The following is a 21,251-nucleotide window of genomic DNA, read 5'->3' as shown; positions in this document are numbered from 1 at the left end:
TAGATAGAAAAGTACCAGTAGTACGTGTCACTTAATTGGAAATTCCCTTGTCTCTTGGCATAGAAAGAAACAAGGAATTTGCATGCTATCCACAGTTGAGGCATAATATGTTGCTGCATGTAGTTGTTGCGTGCAAATTATCTGGATGAAACAACAAATCAGTGATTATAGTGTTATTCTTGGAGTTGGCCTGATGAGATGCAACAACAGTAGTGATATAAACCTCACAAAAAAAACTCGATACTTCACTATCGGGCTAAAGACCTAGAGATTAGGCATAACTTTATTAAAGTCGGTGGTGATATCTTTCCAACTTTTTGATGATGGTGATTTTATTGAAGATATATCAAGTCTCATCAAGTTGAAGATTCAAGGTTCTAGTAAAGTTCTTATATGATTGGTATATATGGCAAAGGAACTTGAAAGTTTTAGAATTGTGAAAGAGAGGAAGTGTTAATGCTCGTCTGATCGTATCTGTTTGAGTGACTAGAGTCTTGTAAAAGTAGGAGAGTAACTCCTAAGATGATAAGGAAACTCACAGATACACCTAAAATATTTTTAAGGCCTATCTTTTTATGGCCTCTTGCTTAATTTGTAACGAAGGTTCATTGGCATAACTTGTAAAAGCTCAAGATTATTATTATAACTCAAGAAAATCTTTTGGGGATAAAAGTAGGCCAATATTCGACCGAACCTGTACAAATATCAATTTCATCTCTCTAACCCTATCTCTTTAATTTATGTAATATAATTTATTATTTATTTTTTTCTTTGCTTTTATCTCTGCATTTTTAACCGTAAAACAAATTGTTGTTTTAAGTAATAAAAAAGAAAAAAGAAATAATTAATCACGAATTCTTAATACCACAATTCACTCTCCTCTTATTTGTAGTCAGTTGCTCAATAGATACATATAAAAAATAATTCATAATGAAAACAAGACATTTATTTAAGACAGTATAAAATAAATTACCAACTTGTATCGAAAAGGTGTTTACAAATTTGACGCCTTGATTGATCTTTTATAGGGAAGATATTAGGTTTAAAGGATCTAGAACATTTTATGTTAGGAAGTTTTCCAAAGGGGGAGAGTTATAAGACTACTATTATGTGATCTAACGGTCGTACTCCAAAGCATTCCAAATTTCCTTGGCAGTCTTGCAAGCACTTAAGTAATAATACAAATCATCAACAAGTTAATTAAGGACATAATTTTTTTGAAAATATAATGTTTCTCATTATGTTGAGTTAATTTTGTTGATTTTTTTTATCATTTTCTTCTTGTTCATCTTTTCATCAACAACTATCATGTGTTAAAATAGTGGCAACTTTTATTCTGATAAGAAAAAATTACATTTTTTTTATTGTCTGACTTCCCTTAAATATAGACATTTTTTTGAAGTTGGAAATAATTGAACCAATACCCATAATTTCTTTAGTAGAAATGACAAAAAGAAAAATATTAAAGTTGTTGTTTTTTATAATGATTTTTTTTTAAATAGCACACTTCAAATAGACTATAGCGGTGCATGTGTGGTGTTAAATTTTTTCAATAGCTTTTATGACACACTTCAAAAAAAATTGACTCCACCTTAAAAAGACTAGAAAATTGTGTAAACTCTTGTATATTAAATTTAAAAACATTTTTTAATTCTCAACCACATAGATTTTTCACAAATTACTCATTGTTTCAATATCTGAGTCGTTGGTCTAAATAATGTATTTTTTTTAATATTTTCAAAGTAATATATCTATCATATAAGAATTTCATATGCTTTGTAAAAGACCATACTACTCCTCTGCTACCTCAACCCTCCACGTCTTCATTTTTGCTGAGCCATGCGCCGTTTTATCTTTTGTTTTGTACTAAACGCACGTGCATGTCATGTTGTGTAGATAACACAAGATTTGCAATCTAATATCGACTTAAATTAATTCCTTCTATCATATTCTCCATCTTTTTTTACAAACTCATTTGTCTTCCTTCTCTGCTTTCAGTCTCTGCTTCTACCATATTTGCCGCCTTTCTTTATAAATTCATTTTTCTTCAATTGTTCATGTGTTCTATCTGTTCTACCACCATCCTTCATGGCTCGACCTTTTGGGAAGATAAGCAATATCAATTACTTGAAGGACCTGTGGAAGGTGGCGGTTGGCGTGCACCATAAATGGTCGGTCGTTACGCACAATAAAGAATACTTCAAAATGATAGTTGGTGACAAGGATGTAAGTTTGATTGTTTTGTGTCTTCTACTTTGTTATGAAGGTTTTTCCTACAAACATGTTTGTGTACTTTACGCAATTTATTCATGATTTTGTTATTGTTTCTTTCATGTTTGTGTTTATGATATTAAATTGTTGATTTTTATGATTTCCATCGTTTTTGGGTTCTGGATTTCAGCACTGATGCTTGGTATCTTGTGTTTTGTTATGAAGTGCATTAACTTTTCGTTTTGCAGTTCTTGACCTATTATGTATACACTTAATGTCCATTCATTTTTTTTACATATGCTTTGGGTTCTTTATTCCAATTTTCCTTAGGTTGTGCAAATCCTTTTTGTATGGTTTGTTTCGGCTTGCAGCGTAACTACATATACACTTAATGTCCATTCATTTTTTGGAATGCGCTTGGGTTCTTTAGTACATTTTTTCTTAGGTTGTGCACATTCTTTCTATATGATTTGTTTCGGCTTGCAGTAGCCAAATTTCACACTTCATTTCATGTTGGTTGGTATGGGTTTTGATGTTTACTTTTACCTATCAGGATTACACACTCAGTTTGTTGTTTATAGTATGGTTTTTCATGTCTTTTGTACTTGTATTCTTTGACAGGGGACTGACATACACGTTGTTGTTCCTGCAACGTATTTCCCACCTTTAAATAATGTTAAAGGTCGACCATCGTAAGCGGAAAAAAAAATAGGTCAATTTTATCCTCAAGGACAATACGTAAGTTTGATGATCATCTAATGTCAATATATTATGCAGCCACTATTAATTTCTCTAATGACACAATGTTATAACCATTGTTTGTAGAAACAACACCCTTAATTGTACTCTTTGGGAGACCTATGATTCCCAATTCATAAAATTCAACCAAGATCGGGTTAATACATCTGGCCCAACTGTCATTTTGCTTCAGTATGCAAAAGTGAAGGAAGAAGGTTATTCATTATGTGATGCTTTTAACATATATCCTAACATGGTTTTAAAATTTTATATATTCATTCTACCCTATGTCTTCCGTAATGCAGGCAAGTATCCATTTTTTGTTACTAACACTTACAACGTAACTAAATTATCGATCAATGTTGATATTCCTTCAATCAATGAGTTTATAAATAGGTTACATCTACAACATTTTTTTTTTCCCGTCTTACAAACAACTTCTTCAAATTTCTATTTTCTGTTTTTTACTTTTTTTTTGTTCCCTTTTGATGTAGCATCCCTAAAGACTCCATGGTTAACGTGTCCGACCAACTATTATCACATCATTCCCAAAACTCTGAAAATTCTCAACAATCTCTTTTTCAAAAACTACTTTTAAAGGCTATTTTGTTTCTTCTCAATGACATTTGTAAACTTCGCGAGGTATACATTACTTCTAACTATTATCTACATGGAGTAAACAACTTAAGTATACTTATATTGTTTATCAACTTTCACAAGTGTTGTTGTTTTCAAATTAACACAGATTACCTTATGTGAAACTATGACTACAACTAAAAAGCTAATTGCATCACAGTATGACTGGTATTATCAGGCTTGTCGTGAGTGCCCGAAGGTTGCTCATGGTGAAAAAGCTCCTTTCATGTATGAAAGTGGACATTCGACTGAAGCTGAGATCTTTAGGTACCATACATGGACATTTCACCGCCACAATAAAGTTGTATTCAATTATTTATGTACTATCGACTGTTAACTTAGTTAGTTGCTCTACATTAGGTACAAATAGAAATTGAAGTTACGCATTTTAGGGAATACTATTAGAAAAAAAATATGGGACAGAGAATGCTCACAACTACTGGGAGTATTTGTTGCTTAAATGCGTGATACAATGATAAAGGTTTAATATCGTTTTTTAATTTTAATTCTTAATAATGGCCTCATATACTTTGCTTATTTCTAGTGATAACATTTTCTAATGTAGGCTGGAATTACCGATCCCTTAGAGTTCCCATTAACACTTGATGTGATGTTGGGTTTGGAGATTGCCTTTAAAGTTTAATGGCAGCCATGGTGGGAAAGTTGCTTTGTTGTCATGATTCTTCAGGGGAGGCCCTTTATCAAACAAAGTCAGGTATTTTATACTCCTTTTTTATAATGAACACTCCTTTTTAATAATGAATGCCGCATTTTACTTATCAAATTGTTTGTGATCCTTCTACGCTTTTGACACAAAGGTGACAATTTCTCAGCCACCTACAGCTTTACAGCTGCTGCAGGTACTGTCACTGATTATCTATGCACTTAGTCCTAATGATTTTAGTCCTTCAAATATTTACCCAAATCACATATTGATATTACTTTTACTGTTTAGATCAAAGTGGGTGTTGATGAGGCAAAGTCTGATGTTGTTGAAGAGTGGGAAGTTTTTATGGAATCCATATAACTTATGCCATGCTATTTTTTTTATTGTCTTGTTCAACAATTATTTATTCATTTTCCAAATTTTTCGATAACAGGATCTTGAAATTACATCTAAGCATTACCCAGACTCAGCCACACCAACTACAAAGACACAGAATCTTGACGGTTCAAGTGAATCGATAACTTTGGTCAGCTTGTATGACAGAGAACTCTCTTCAACCAAAATTAAGAAGATTATGAAACTAGAGAAAGTGGAGTAGATGTTACTTGTGCATGCATAAATCATTATATCTCATCACCATGTAGTATTATGGTTTCAACCTGTTCTGGATTTTTGTCGTGAAAAATATACTCTAAATGTGTTTCTCTATAGCTAATCTAAACATATTGTGTGGTATCATGTTAAACATGTCTAAAATGAAATATTATGGCTATTGTTTTGATGAATTTTCATTTGTTCCCTTAGACATTATAGTTGTTTCACTGTGTTATACTGGTATGACTTAATTGACTATTTTTGTTGTTTGACCATGTTATACTGGTATGCCTTATATTTAATGGAATTTTTTACTATACACTTGTGTGGTGCAGACCCATTAGCTTAGGCCCACGTATCAGAAAGTGTTTCACATAAAACACTACAATACTTCTTTCTCACTCACAATCATGTTCATACAATACTTCTTTCAGACACCCAAACATCTAAGTCATCATGAGATATATTGAAGGGGAGTTATGGGAAAGTTTTGACAGCATGCCATTGTTGTGTTCCTTTAGATCTGTTGCAGTTCAATGCGTTGTATGGTTCACAAATTTTTCCCTCTTCTTTAACTATAAATTTGTCCTTTTACATTCTTCACAGGAACTTAACTTTTTCATGTTTTCTTAACTAATTTTTCTTCAGATCTGTATACAATTCTACTAATCTATAATGCTTTAACTAAAAACAACCATAATTGAATATATACCTGTATTGTGTACATCAAGTTGGTCACGGTCTCATTGCCGATTGGAAAATTTATGATAATATCTATGATTTTTTTTTAAATGATATGGAAGTATGGTTGATCCACTCATTACAACAGGCTGGGAAGATTTCATGCATTATCTAGCTTTGCCTTACAAATATCATTTGGTATATTTATAATATTATGGTGATGGTTTGTTTTTGTTTATAGTTATTAAAGAAAAACAACTTCAACTATCAGATTTTCCACAATTTCACACATTAGCAATCTGTGATCCTCACAAATTATCTTTTGAAATTGTTTTGTTTGGAAACATAAATAGATTTGGTCAAAGATCTATGGTATTTATACTTTCCTTCATGTAGTTCATTCTATTTTTTCCAACTGTTTCGTTTATAAATTTTATTGATTTTTTCACATCCTATCATGTGTAACCAATTTCTTTTTCAGAAGTTGAGTCCAACCTTCCTTCATCAACTATTGTGTAGAGATATATCATTTCTTATATTAATAGGCCCTGATAAAGTTTTGGTTAAATTTTAGTTATGGTATCCCACTGAAGAGCATAAATCATTTGAGTTGGTCTAGGGTTGGGCTATTTTCCTGAAAAACAATGGGTTTGAAGATAGACAAGTACTTAGATTTACATTTCACAACTTTGAACTTAGTTTAATTGTTAAAAAGTAGACAGTGTTATGTTTTAAACTTATATGATATCTATCATGTTATCGGTGCCAAACTATTTTATTTTAGGTTTATTTCCATGATTATCATCCGTTGCCTATACTATTATGTATGTCGGCCTCTATTTCTCTACTTTTTGTTACTACATTGATATGGCAACACAACCTACATCTCCTCAAAATTTATTTATAATCCTACCATTATACTATTATATAACACCTTCTGCACACTTTTCGCGGATAGAGAATATCTGAAATCATTTATGCATAACTCATGTTACCTTTCGGTTCCCAATGTTTGCATATTTTTACTATTTTCTACACGGTTGTTACACAAACAGGCAGACAAGAATCTTTCTTAATAATTAACTTCATTTAAAAACTGAAGGAACTTGATTATGTGATTACTCAACTCATTGTTTATGATTTATTTAACAATGCCATAAACAAGAAAACTGCATTATAAACTATCATTTGAAATCTTTCTTTCTGATCATACAAACAGAGACGGTATCTGAACCCTAGTAAATATCCAACCATTTTGGATTTTCCTTTAGAGTACTTCAATCTTTGCAGCCCATGAATACACCTGTCTAATTTTGGCGGGACCTTCCCATCAACCTGTTACTTGTCAGATTGAATATCAAAGTGGAGACCCTTATTATTTCGAACTAGTTCAAGGTTGGATGACATTTCTTCAATTTAATGGATTTAACATTGGAGATATTATTAGATTTTCTTTCCATAATGTTCATTTTAGTAATATTGTCAATGTTTCTAATGTAATGTTTTGAAATTATGCAAATCCGAATTATCTTTTTTTACTTCATAGTTCAATATAATCTTAACTCATGTTCAATACAACTTTTTTTTCCTTTTAAGCCCGGCAAGAATTAGATTACACTGATTTCTCACCTTCATCTACATCCTAAAAATGGACAGTTAGAAACTAATAATATCGGACATAGTTAACAAAACACCAAACCATCTGTCTTTGTTGTTTTTTAACAAGCTCAGGCCATTTTCCCATGCATTGTATACCAATATTACTGAGAAAATGTCCCTTCACAATCACATCACTTTGCTGCAGTACATCAAATATCTCTTTTTTACTTATTGTATAATTGTAATGTAATGCAACCAAGTTTACATTTGTTTTAACAATATCTCAATTCCAATATATCAATTACATATTATGCCATTTATTGATGCAACAAAGATTTCATTTCCAATTCATTATATCCATCACCTTGACTGAAAATAAAAACTTAACACTTCAAAGCAACATATATTTTTACTTTGATAACGTTATTATATGATGCTCTATTATGCTTAATTTTTTTCAGAATTGCCTATTTCATACCATTCATTTTTTTCAATATGTTTCTAATTGTAAACCACAATTTCATATTCACTTACACAAAATTGATTGGTAACACAAGATATGGTTTTAACATAATCTATTGCACCTTTTTTTTCCATTTTCCAAATTAATAGTACACCAACATTGCTAAATATAAGTGATACACATTAATCAAATTACCAACATATTCATTACTTGATGTTCGTAATACTTCACATTCATATTACATGGGATTACTTCACATGTATTTTATTGAACATTATGTTCCTACATTTTTGTTTTCCTTGATCTAACTAAACATTAAGTATTTCACATCAACCAAACAAATCTTCACATCATCTGTTACCATTCTGATTTTATACAAACTACTTAACTTAACAATACAAATATAAGTAATATACCACAAAAAACTTACCAAACTGCAGACAAACTTATCACAACATACTTTTACTAACAACTTAATAGTTTAATTAAGTACGACATCAACATTGGTTCAGTACACCAGGTAGATATCACCAACCCTACCTTATCGATTTCACAACAACATTACTACAAAAAAACCTTAAATTACTACAACTTCAATACATAATACCATCATAATGTAATGCAATTTTCCTAACGATACTAAAACTTACGCTTAGCTTACAAAACACAAATCATCATAATATTTTAGACCAACCAAAATCAAAACCTCATCCCATTGGTGTTAACATTTTCATCCATACTTTCAAAACCCACAACCACTGATTTTCATTTCCATTGTCTTCACATCAAAAACAAGCACCATATCTTCGACGCTTTATAATATACACCCAAAGACGTTCTGGAGGACTACGAATCATAAAAATCACTTTTTCTCCAATACGGAGCTACTTCTTCTTTGCATATTCGTACCAGCCCTTGCAGTGAATTTCTCTAGCTTGACCACCTTATTCTTTCTCTTTGCACAATGAATTTACCCGTAATACCTATCTCCATTCTCACAGTCAATCATCTTGATCGCCTTCTTGTTCCACCACAATTAGTTCTTTATCACATACCTAGGAAAATGATGCATTCAATATATTATACATTTAGATAAAATTATTACCAAATAAGATGCATTTCAAAACACCAAACAAATTTAACTATTACACAAACATAACATAACATTTTTTCCACTTTGTATCTGAAACTTACAACCATTTCCCATGAATACTCCTCCTCCTTTTTTGGGTCTTCATCATCGTCTGACAGATTCGTGCGAATATCCAAGTTTGGTGAATCCAATGTCGCTATAACCCTTTCACGGATCCTGATCATTTTTTGAATCTCACCCTCAGATACGTCACTTCCAGAGCTTTCTTCTCAACTGCAACATAACGATCAATAATACATTGTTTTTCATCAGTTACTACAGCTTCATAAAGCAAATTCAAACAATGTGTTCGGTGGGAAGGTGGTTGTTTTCGATGGTGATTTTAAACAGATTTTGCTCGTTATTCCTAGAGGGATTCGTTCTGATATAGTCCACTCTGCGATAAACGCGTCTTATATATGGCATTTTGTTCAAGTCTTAACTTTAACCAAGAACATGTGTCTGCATTGTGGGCAAAGTGAATGGGATAAAACAAAAATTGAAGCTTTTCAAATTGGTTCTTGAAAATTGGAGACAAAAAGATTTCTGAACCTAACGACGATTTTGCTAACATTGACATTCCACCCGACCTTTTGATAACTAACTTCAGTGACCCTATTGTTGCCATTATCAATAATACATATTCGAATTTTATTCACAATTATCAATTTAACGACTACCTCAAAAGTCGAGCTATCATTGCTTCAAAATTCGAATTTGTTGATCTAATTAATGATCACGTCCTTACCTTGATGCCAGGTTTGCATTTTTTTCCTATTCATTTTATTTATTTCTTATGTTATGTTTTTTTTTGCAAATACAATTCTTGATGGTGATAACTTGATAAGGAGACATACATGATTACTACAACTCAAATTTCGTTGATCAATATGAGATTCATGACACTAGTGTGGTCGATATTCTCACACCCGGGTTTTTCAGTTCACTAACAACCTCAGGCTTGCCTAACCATCACATTAAATTAAAGGTCAGAACACATATTATGTTTATGTGAAACATCGACCAATCCGAAGGTTTGTGTAATGGGACAAGACTAATCATAACAAAGTTGGATAATCATGTCCTTGAAGCGTCCATAATGGCCAAAAAAGATTTTGGAAAAACGGTTTACATCCCTAGAATGAATATGTCACCCTCACAATCCCCTTGGCCTTTTAAACTAAACAAGCGTCAATTCTCGATAGTGGTGTCATCTGCAATGACGGTTAACAAATCACATGGTCAATCTTTAGATTTGGTAGGACTTTACTTGCCTATAGATGTTTTCACATATGGTCAAGTTTATGTTGCACTATAAATGGTAACAACAAAACAAGGAATAAAGATCTTGATATGCGATGAAAATGACAAATTCAAAACTACTACAGGAAACATTGTTTACAAAGAAGTATCCAATAATATATGAATAGTCATATATGACAGTATGATTTTGTTATGTGAATCTTTATTTTTTTTTGTTTCTCATTGGTTGCAAAACAACTTTTTGTAAGTACCTATCATGTTACATCATTAAAACTAACTAATTATACTACTTTTTTTTTGTGTGTGTTCTCCTTTTTTTACTTTCTATCTTTTTAATCCATCTTTATAATACCATTACTTTAATTAGGTGGTTTTTTGTACTTTCAATTTTTTTATTAATTGATTTTAAACAAATTATTCAATCAATAAACTTTTTTTTTTATAATTTTAATAGAATTTTTATTTTCTATTCATTTAACTGTGTATAAATATAATGTGTTTTATTTTTATTAACACTTTTTTAATTCTGATAATCACTTTCTTCATAATTTATTTCAATTTTTTTTCTTTCATAAAATAAAAATTTAATTATTTGGACAAGTATCTATGTATTTGTGGTATCGGTGTATTTTATTAATGAATATTATATGATTATAAATCTTTATATCCTATGTTTACTAATTTTGGTTTTTTTAAATATATTTTAAATCATTTTTTAAAACAAATACACATAATACATCGATATACGTGCGAGTGCACATGTATTCCACTAATTAATATATAAAGTATATAAAAGTTATTAATACTTATAAAATAAATCATTTAAAAAAAGATTACACCTTTACTTTTATTTTTTTAAAGTAAAAGTCATATAAACCACACTATACACAACAACAACAAAATGTAATTTAAAGAATCTATTTTAAAAGAAACATAAAATATATTTTATATTTGAGTCAATGTTAAAAACCAAAGTACCCTCTCTCATAAAATTAATATCATACAGAAATAAATTATTTTATTTTAAAATAAGTGTCATTTTATGTTTTTAATACAATTTTAATTTTTATCTTTAAATTAAATTGTATCATCTAACTAATATTTTTAATTTATCATTTTTCTCCACTTTTTATTAATGATAATTAAAATACATTAATAATTAATAAGAATAATTTAGTAAAATTGTTATTGTCTCTCTTTCATTTATCATGTTTTTTTAATTTTTTTTAAAAGATCAATTATGATATTTATTTTAAAATAGGAGAAATATAAGTTTAACGTAATTGATGAATCTTTTACTCAAATAACTCACTTTTTAAAAAAAAAATCACAAAATAACCCATTTTTCAGTTTAATTCTCAAACTATTTCACTTTAAAAAAAAACGTTAAGGCGTAGGTGTCAGATGAATTGGCGCATACCCTTAATTTTAAAGAGGGGGTGGCAATTGAATTGGCTACAACACATGGTGTTGTCAATCCAATTGACACCCATGTGTATAAAGTGAAAGGAGACGCTTATTGGTCTGGCGCCTCCGTGTGTTGTATAATATTTTTTGTATAAATAGATGTGTTGGGAGATTCATTTTTCTACATCTCTTTTTATTATATTGCAAACATGTTTCGTCTTCGTCGCCGCTATGAAAATGTAATTTATTCGAGAGACAAGCCTCCGGTGGAGATGATATTCTGAAGCATATGTCGTTTCGAGCAACTAAAGAAGGAGTTGGTTTGTTGGTTAGACGAAAACATACCTGAAGGCAAAAAATTAGAAGTATAGAGAGACTCGATGTCGTACGTGGATGAGTGCGAGTAAAAAAGGATAAGAATGTTAGGGAACTGATGTTTGGACCATATGACATCAGTTTGATTGTTGTAATCAGTTATAAATGTTGGTTTTAAATGTTGTGGTCAAGTATTTTTATCTGTTTTAATATTTGTTGTTTGTGTTGTTTATCCAGACCTGTTCGATTTTAAGTGTGTTTAAGTTAGAGTGATGTTTGTTGTTAAACTTGTTGTAACAAAAAGTTATTAATATATCAAAATCAAAGATTACAAAAATTGAAAGGAGATACTAAATTATGATGCAGAGTTTGTTTCTAGATTGGGACATTTTTTCTTATTGTGTCCGGGTTGACGACATATACTACATAATCTTATCATTTTATCAGTCGTATCCATTTATGTTCTAATACGCGTGTTGTTTGGCCGTCCTTTTTTCTTTCTTCACATCTCATCGTTGTGCCAAACTATGTCCCCTTTCCCCAGTCGCACCAACTTCTGTATAGTCTGACAGCATGGAATAAATTTGGCCTCCCCTCATTGTGGTCCATTGTTTCTTGTACACTGAAATTTTGCCTATGACGGTCAAAGATTATAACCATGTATGTGCTAACTTTGATAGTTTTCTCTTTCATCACTTTCATACAACATTCACTGAATAATTGATCTGACATTAACACTGCACTCCATCTTTCACCTCTGGTTGCGAAGGTCGATGCCAACCTAAAATAGGTTGTTCTGACCAATGCGGTTATTGGTAGATTTCTAATATCTTTGAATATGTCGTTCATGCATTCCACAAGGTTTGTTGTCATGTGGCCCCATCGACAACCTCTGTCAAATGCCCTTGTCCACTGCTCTAATGATATGTTATCCACTCACCTTCCTGCATCTGCATTAGACCATCTAATTTCGTCACGGTAATGTTGAAATGACGGTTGAGTTAGAGCATATCCTGCATTCACCACTTTTTTGCGAAGGTTCTTGTCTTTGATTGCACGCATGAAGTTTTGTGTGATATGTCTAATGCAATAGACATGGGTAGAATAAGGATTATGCCATCCGTTATCATGGTTATTGCAAGCACTCTCAGGTAACTTATATGACTCACGCCAGGTAACTTACACACAAGAAGGTTCAACATCTAACCCCTAACAACATTGTCAAACCGGTTACTCACAACCCCACATCCATCAAAATTTTCGGAAGCAGACAAACCTACGACCCTAACATGCCAAACACCCAACCACAATACCAAGAGCGTACCTCGTACCACACCACCAACAAGTAAATCATCATCAAGACGCATAACATCGTAATGCACCCAACACATCACCCTACCATAGCCGCCTTAGCCAAAATATTCAGCGATCATTTAACACCAACCGTCCATCCTCTTACTATGGCCAAGAAGCCCAAACATCACAAAATCAAAACATGCAACAACCATATGACTATCAAACATCACAACAATCATTTCAACCTTTCCTCGACAAATCATTCACACCAATGTCACCCTTCAATCGTCATGGTCTCCCTCCAATAATTCAAACACAACCCAACTACTCTGACATGGGTCATGAACTTAGCTATGGCGGTAGCGCTTCATTGCAGACACAAGACTATGAGAATTTGTCTGAATATCTTATGCAACCTCCTGCAGGTGGTGTTGATGTTCCTGGGTCCTTAAATCCTCAAACACCTGGGGTGAATTATCAACGTGAGTTAGGGTCACGCATTGAGGTAGCTAGGGGATGTGGTACCGAATATCAGTTAGGTCATCCCTGTCAACGACATTAGTCTTTTTGATTATCATATGTAAACCCATATTAATATTAATATCAATTGGTCAAATTTCAAATTTTATATATAATATACATTGTTTTTCAAAAAAATTACACAACACACATGTGCTAGATCAATTGGCGCCTCCTTTAAAACTACACACACAGACGCCAATTGAAATGGCAGCATTAGGTGCATAAGTCAATCCAATTGGCGTCACCTCTTTAACTTAGAGAGAAAATGTCAATTCATCTGACGTCACCTCTTAAAAGTGAGATAGTTTGAAAATTAAACTGAAAAATGAATTATTTTAGAATTATTTTTAAAATAAGTAAATTATTTAAGCAAAAAATTCTAATTGATTTGTCCAAACAAAAATTAAAAAAATATATGCAAAACCCCTTTATTTAATAACACTTCCCCCTTACATCAATTTTTGTTTGATGATGCTTGATAGAAATTTAAAGCCACAATAGTATTAAATAAATAAATGAAGATTTAAATTGTTTTTTTATTCCGATTAATTAACGTGTTTTTTTTTGTCTTTGAATCTTTTTTTTTTAATTTTAATTTTTAAAGTTAAGATTTACATAAAAATTCAAAAAAGAATCTTCGAATTTTTCTATAAATTTTAATTTTAAAAATTAAAATCAAATAAAATTCAACAAGATTTTATCCAACTTATCAAAATAAAAAAATTATTTAAACCATGAATAAACATCAAACATCAATCTTCTAATCATAATTAATGCCTTCTAATCAGTCCTCGTCATCCAAGTTGATTTCATCGAGAATCACAATTAACGCCACTATGAAAGCGTAATCAACATTGGGATAAACTGTAACCATGAATTGGTCTTTACCAATTAAAACACTCTCAACAGTGTGTTTTTTGTGCATCTGCAATTACAATAATATCACAAAATTAACTTATGATTAGTATAAATATTACATAATTAATTAAAACTAATTGTACTTATGGTTATGTATATTAAATTACCTGGGCAACAATGTTGTTAGATTCACCAGCATAAATCATGCAAGAACGTTCGAGCCAACTACCTTTGACTTTAAAATCACAAACATCCTCTTTTGTGTTACCGGCTAAAAACACATCTAATTTGGTCTTAAATTGGATTAGAGATGATCTCTTCAATGTAAATATAAGATCTTTAGCTTCTGTGCTTTCACCCCTAAAAGCTTCCCACCGATCATGCATAGTTACTATCTGCACCAGAAGCAATGGATATTTTTACGTAGAGTTCAAAGGCGCATGCATGCATGGCAAAGTTGTGTTTTATTTAATTCATAAATAAAATAATTTTTTTTAATTAATTAAATAGAAGAAAATACGAGAATAAAGCTGAACCTTGCGACGTAGGGTGGTAATGGGGTTGCCGGCGGCATCAAGCAAGACGCGGCGGTCGCGGAGGGTTACGAGAGAGCCTTTAACATTGAAGACCATGTTGCCGTTGACATCAGTGACGGCGAAGTTTCCATCTGAAATTGTCATAACTTTTCTCACGATGGCGAGATCTATCGCATACGGAGCACAGTATTGAGGGCCGTATATGCTGGCGGGGAGTGGCAGCATCGGATCAGAGGGGGAAGGTTGTGGTTGATAAGGGTAAGCCATAGGTTGTGGTTCATAAGGGTAAGCCATAGGTTGTGGTTCATAAGGGTAAGCCATAATGATTATGATGAGATCAAGAGTGTTTGAAGATTGAAATATAAGATCAATATATTTCAATATGTTTATGATCAGAAGATTGTGCTTGATAAATGTAAGACACAAAATGAAAATGAATTTATAGGTAGGAACAAGAAGGGTACAACGAAGGTGATTTGGTGTTAAAAATAAACCGCGTATACTATTCTTAAACTATAAGATACGGTCTTTCCTTTCTTTTCGTTTTTTTTGTCAAGATATAGGCTTTTCTATTTTGTGTACAAAATAAAATTTGTAGCATGTGATGGTGTGGTATAGAGAATAAACATCAAAGTGATAAATTTCTGCATTAAATTTTTTAATTATTATTGATGTCGTCGGTGTCTTATAGTCGTTTTTGGTGTATCTCTGCCTCATAATTTATAAATAAAAATAATTAAACATGATAATCATAATCATAATTTATAAATAAAAATAATTAAGTATGATAATGATAACAAGATACGACAGGTACGCATGATTATGGGTTGAAATATATGCTTGCTACAGTATTATAAAAGTTATTGTTTCATACATGGATGAATAATCACATGTTTTAGTGGGAAACTTGAAATAATTAAAAGCATTCAAGGATCTTGAGGAGAAAAGAGAAAGATGGAAACACTCAAGAAACTTGAAGAAGAAGAATGAAGATCAAAGAATCTCTTCAAGAGAGAGCTCTAGAATAAAAAGTGGTGAGTATAAAATGAATCTTCATTACTATTCAAGAGGTTAAATGAGATGTATATATACAAAGCTCTTATGGTGTATGATAGTTATGGTAGTACAACAATACACAATATAATCTCCTAACTACTATAATTAATAAATGTAACCACTTCTAACAAACTAAGAACCTCTAACTAATTTGTTAATGATAACTTGAGAAACAATTTAGTTATGAATAATTACACGGCAAAATCATTTTTTAATTTTCACACGTTCTCCTAGGAAAGAACCTTCTTTATTTTTTTTTTGAGTTAAATGTGGGGTATATTGTAGAATTTGTTGGAATCTATTTTAAAGTTTTGGGGGAGTTGTATAGGTATTTAGAAAATATAATTAAGTTGTTTAAATAATTTGAATGTGTAACATAAGAATTTAAATTAGTATAATAGATGTTGGTGCTCTTAGATTCTTGATAAATCTTTATTCTCCACCACAAATACAAAATTATGATGAATTGAATCCTAGATTTTTTCTTTAAAGGTTTAGATTGAGTTTGGATATCCTTGATATATCTTCATCCCTGGAATGGAATAATATTTTTAATAACAATATTAAATTTTATCAACATCAAATAACATTTTAAATAATAAGTAAAACAATTTTTAAAAAAATTTAAACATACATTTCAAATAAGAAAGTAGAAATCAAAATATCAAAGCATTAAAAATAAAATTAATATTTCAAATGATCAAAACTAAATAATAAAGAAAAAACTACTATAAATATGGTGGATTTGGAGTGGGTACTGGTATCTCCATTACCCTACCCAAGAGAAAATCTAAATTCGGATTCAAACTTATTCAAAATAGATTTTGTTGAACAAGTGACTCCAACCACAGGAGGGATGAATTGTGTTTTCTAGAAATTGAGATTAATTAAAAAAATATTTTCTTAAAAATGATTTATGTTAGCTCAACAGTTGAAAAGAGATAAAGATGTTAAAATACAGAAGACGAGGAAGGAAAATTTATCTTTGAGACATAAGATAAAAACACGCTTGAGCATGTAGACATTAATGTTTCATCCTTAAATGATTCAATACACATTAGTGTGTTACACTTTCTTGTATATTCACTTTCCACAATTTAAAATAAATGTCTCCAAAAAAAAATTGATATATCCTTTATTAACCATGATGCACACTTGTAAACAAAAAAAACTATCCCACAATGAGTGTCAATTTTTGGTGACACCTTTAACCATTCTAGTAGATTCATTAATAAATTCAAATACACCAAAAAATTTGATGTGTAAGATAAAGTATATAACAACATAATTAAATGGTCTCAAGAAATCTAAATAACCTATAATCAATTATAGTATATCCACAACAAGTAAGATAAGATAAATGTAATATACTAAAGCACAAAAACTTATTTATCTAGTTAGATAAAAGTGAAAAGTTATCTAATTCACTGTACTTTCAAGAATTATTATAAGAGATTACAAATGAGTTTAAAAAAATAGTCACTCAAATTTTCAAGAAAAAACCATATTTTCAACTCAAATGTTTTTCTTTTATATATATATATATATATATATATATATATATATATATATATATAGTTGTGAAAATGATGCATGAATTACAAAATATAATTGGTTCCTTGATCGGTAAGAAACCCACAATGATAGAAAAGAAGAAAACAATAAGAGCATAATGAAATTGGTTATAAAATGTTATTCTTTACTTTCTCTTTGAAATAAGATTACAAGTGTTATAGAATAGCAAATAACTTCTCTTACCATAATTAGGATTTGCATTGTGCAATGATGAGAGACTAGTATGCTATTTATAAGAAAACTAACATACTAAAATAATTGGCTTTTACACACAGGCACATTACACAAGTTAACTTAGAGAACAGACTAACTTAAACAATTAGGCATAACAAACATGCTCAATTCGACATGTTAACAATCCTAGCATACTTCGACTACAACATGTGAACAAACTTCGATGACATGCTAAGGTCCTGTCGAATTTCCAAACTAAGAAGCTACCCTTCGATCATACTAGAGTTAGATCCAATATCTCACAAATCTCTACCTTAGAACAAACTCTATAACAACAAGGAAATAAATTATCTTTCTTCATGCAACTTTATCAACTGCATACAGTGGAAAAATTTGCAACTTGGTAATGGCTTGGTGATCATATCAGCAGCATTGTGATATGTCAAAACCTTCAGCACTTGGACTTATCCATGCTCGATTACCCCTTTGACGAAATGCAGCCTCATATCGATGTGTTTAGTTCGCTCATGATAGGCTGAATTCTTCGATAGGTGTATAACACTTTGGCTATCACATTTAACAGTGATAACTCGACGTTGAAGTTTTAGTTCCTTAGCAAAACCTTCAAGCCACAATGCTTCTTTCACAACTTTAGTGAGGGCGACATATTTCGCTTCAGTGGTTGATAAGGAAACAACCTTGTTTTCCAGCTAATTGATGTGTCAGACATAGTGAACACATATCCAGAAATAGATTTTCTGGAATCGATATAACTTGCATAATCAGTCGTCGACATACCCTTCGATTCCTACTTTACTATTTTCACCACATGCTCCACCATAAATCAGGACTCTATTCAGAGACCCATTTATCTACCTTAGAATCCACCTCAATGCTTACTAGTGAGCCTTTCCAGGATTCGCATGTACCTGCTTACAAGACTTACTGCATATGTTATATAGGGTCTAGTACATACCATAACATACATCAAAGAACCTATTATGTTAGCATATGGGATGTTATTCATATAAGCTCTTTCGACCACGGTACTGGGACACTGATCTATACTCGGTTTGAATTGAGGGTTTGTCGGAGTCACAACAGGCTTTAAATTCGACATACCAAACTTGTCAAGAATCTTCTGTAGGTATGTCTCTTGAGATAAGCATAATTTCAACTTCTTTTTGTCCCTTCGGATGTTAATCCAAGAATCCTGGATGTTGCTCCCAAATCCTTCATATCAAACTCGTTATTTAGTTCAACCTTCACCTTTATTACATCCTTGACATTGTTGCTTGCTATGGGAATATATTCCATATAAAGCAACAAAATAACAAGTGAATTTCTAGGTCAAAATCTAAAGTAAACATAGTGGTTGAACTGACTTCTAATGAAACCTATGTGCTCCATGAACTTGTCGAATCTCATATTCCACTACCGAGGAGATTATTTCAGTCCATATAAAGATATATTCATCTTGCACACTTAATCTTCCTTACCCTTTTCGGCATAACCTTCAGGTTTCCTCATCAGGATTGTTTCATCTAGATCTCCATACAAGAAAGCACTTTTCACATCCATTTGTTCCAGTTCTAGGTCGAAATGTACCACTATGGCAAGTAACATTCGAATGGACATGTGCTTCACAACAGGAGAGAACACATCATTAAAGTCCATACCTTCTTTCTAAGTGAAATCCCTTGCGACCAATCTTGCCTTGTATCACTTTAATGTCACTCATTCGGTTCCTTCCTAAACTTTGGAAATCCACTTACAGTTGACTAACCTGGCTCTAGCAGGTTTCTTGACCAGTTCCCAAGTGTGGTTATCATGAAGAGACTTCATCTCATAATTGTTGAAAGTATATTTCGTGTCGGGTTTTTGTTATCGTATCCACATGGATTGTAAGATATCACCGCCGTTCGATGGTTGTATTAATCGTAGCTCAATGTAACAATAGGGTTTTGGTTTTAATCAAGTTATCTTGCATAAAAAGTAATAAATTGCGGTAAATGTTATGGTTTGATTAAATGAGAAATATTGTCAAAGTTAGGTTTCAATGATCACTTTGCATGTATTTGCTCGGTCAACAATCTTATAAACTCCTTTAGATGATAAATAATTTCACAAAGTCCTCTCAATATGTTTCTCTCGAACACACATTGTGAGTTTTGCCATTTTGATCCATTGTTTCTCTCGAACACAATCTATCAAAATGACAACTTTTTGGTTCAACCTTATGGTGAAAAAAATCATTCATTACTATCTCTAGCTAACAAACAAGTCTGGATGAAAACCTAGGTCAAGAGTCGGTAAACATCTCTCGATCATAAACCAACACAAAGAGTTTTAAATAGAAACAAAGTTGTCATCATATATTTACCATTAAAGAGTTTACATATGAGGATCCTTACATTTACACACAAAGCTAGTAATCACCTACATCTAACCTTGACAAATGGATGACTTAGCTACTCATTTTCATGGTAGCTTGGTCGGCAAGTAAGGAAAGAAGGTTGATCAACATCCAAGTCGGATAATCGAAGTTGGATGGGAATCCACCTTCTTTTTGTAGAAGATGGTTCTAAGATGAAGAGAAATGAAAATTAGGGCATAAAAGATCCCTCCTAACAATGCTGTAAAATATCTCTCCAAAGTACAAAAGTGGAAAAAGTTGGTAAAAATGAGGTATGGTGCTCAAAAGTGGCACCTGCTACTTATAGACCTCTGCTGGGTTGTCATGCTCGCTAGGCGAGCAGAATGGCTCGCCTAGCGAGGGTCTAATATGGGCACATAAGGCACCTGCGCCCAGAGAAACAGGGTCTGCTGAACTGTCATGTTCGCCTAGCGAACATACCTTCGCCTAGCGAAGGACACGCTTCAACCTTCGCCCCAGCGAGGTTGAGAGGTTTTGCTACTGGAATGCTCGCTGGGGACTCGCTAGAGCTTCGCCTAGCGAGTGAGTGCTGGCTGCGCTTTTCACCAAAACAGAACGAACTCGCTACCACCTTCGCCTTCAGCTCGCCTGGCGAATTAATTTGACAATTTACTGGAGCTTTTCGCCTGGAGCTCGCCTAGCGAAGCAGTGCTTCGCCACAGCCTCGCCTAGCGAGCAGGCTGATGAAATGCTTGTATTCTTTGGTTCCTTTGCCAATTTTCTTGTGTCTTTATTTTCAATTAGTTCATGCCTTTTTCCTGCACAATAACACACAAATCAAAGGCACCAAGCTTGTTTATCAATGTAATGCATTCCATGTAAAACAAATGTGGTTTTGACAATTTTAGCAAGGAAAAAGAGTGAAAGATGCCCACATATGATAGCTCAAATAAGCACTTTTGGGCATCTAACAACTCTCCCCAACTTGATTCTTGCTTGTCCTCAAGCAAAGTATGCCTCTTGAAGGACAAGAGGATTTGCTTTAAGAAACTGGTTTCTCCGAAGTTGGATAAGCGGCTCAAACACAAGCGAAATCAGCAAATACAAGTTTCCAACGGTTCGAATAACATAATACATAAGAACTAAAACTT

The 21,251-nt window shown here is 32.2% G+C and overlaps 1 protein-coding gene across 1 annotated transcript; it reads right to left on the bottom strand.

Annotated features, from left to right (window-relative positions):
- Positions 1-14,235: 14,235 nt before the first annotated feature.
- On the bottom strand, positions 14,236-15,320 carry LOC127127361 (protein LURP-one-related 10). The gene is made up of 3 exons (XM_051056522.1): positions 14,919-15,320; positions 14,550-14,777; positions 14,236-14,449 (listed from the first exon to the last, which is right to left on the bottom strand). Exons 1-3 carry the CDS (start codon positions 15,237-15,239, stop codon positions 14,309-14,311), a joined length of 690 nt encoding a protein of 229 aa, XP_050912479.1. The 5' UTR covers positions 15,240-15,320; the 3' UTR covers positions 14,236-14,308.
- Positions 15,321-21,251: the final 5,931 nt, after the last annotated feature.

This window comes from Lathyrus oleraceus, chromosome 3, assembly GCF_024323335.1.
Source record: "Lathyrus oleraceus cultivar Zhongwan6 chromosome 3, CAAS_Psat_ZW6_1.0, whole genome shotgun sequence".
NCBI lineage: Eukaryota > Viridiplantae > Streptophyta > Magnoliopsida > Fabales > Fabaceae > Lathyrus > Lathyrus oleraceus.
This window is presented reverse-complemented; position numbering and strand designations above follow the sequence as displayed.

What these genes read in the sequence shown, in the direction of transcription:
- LOC127127361 (XM_051056522.1), bottom strand. Translation starts at nt 15,239, where the DNA reads ATGGCTTACCCTTATGAACCACAACCTATGGCTTACCCTTATGAACCA. An exon ending in TTACCACCCTACGTCGCAAG is followed by an intron (nt 14,778 to 14,918) that starts GTTCAGCTTTAT and finishes CTTCTGGTGCAG; the next exon opens with ATAGTAACTATGCATGATCG. An exon ending in CTAACAACATTGTTGCCCAG is followed by an intron (nt 14,450 to 14,549) that starts GTAATTTAATAT and finishes TTGTAATTGCAG; the next exon opens with ATGCACAAAAAACACACTGT.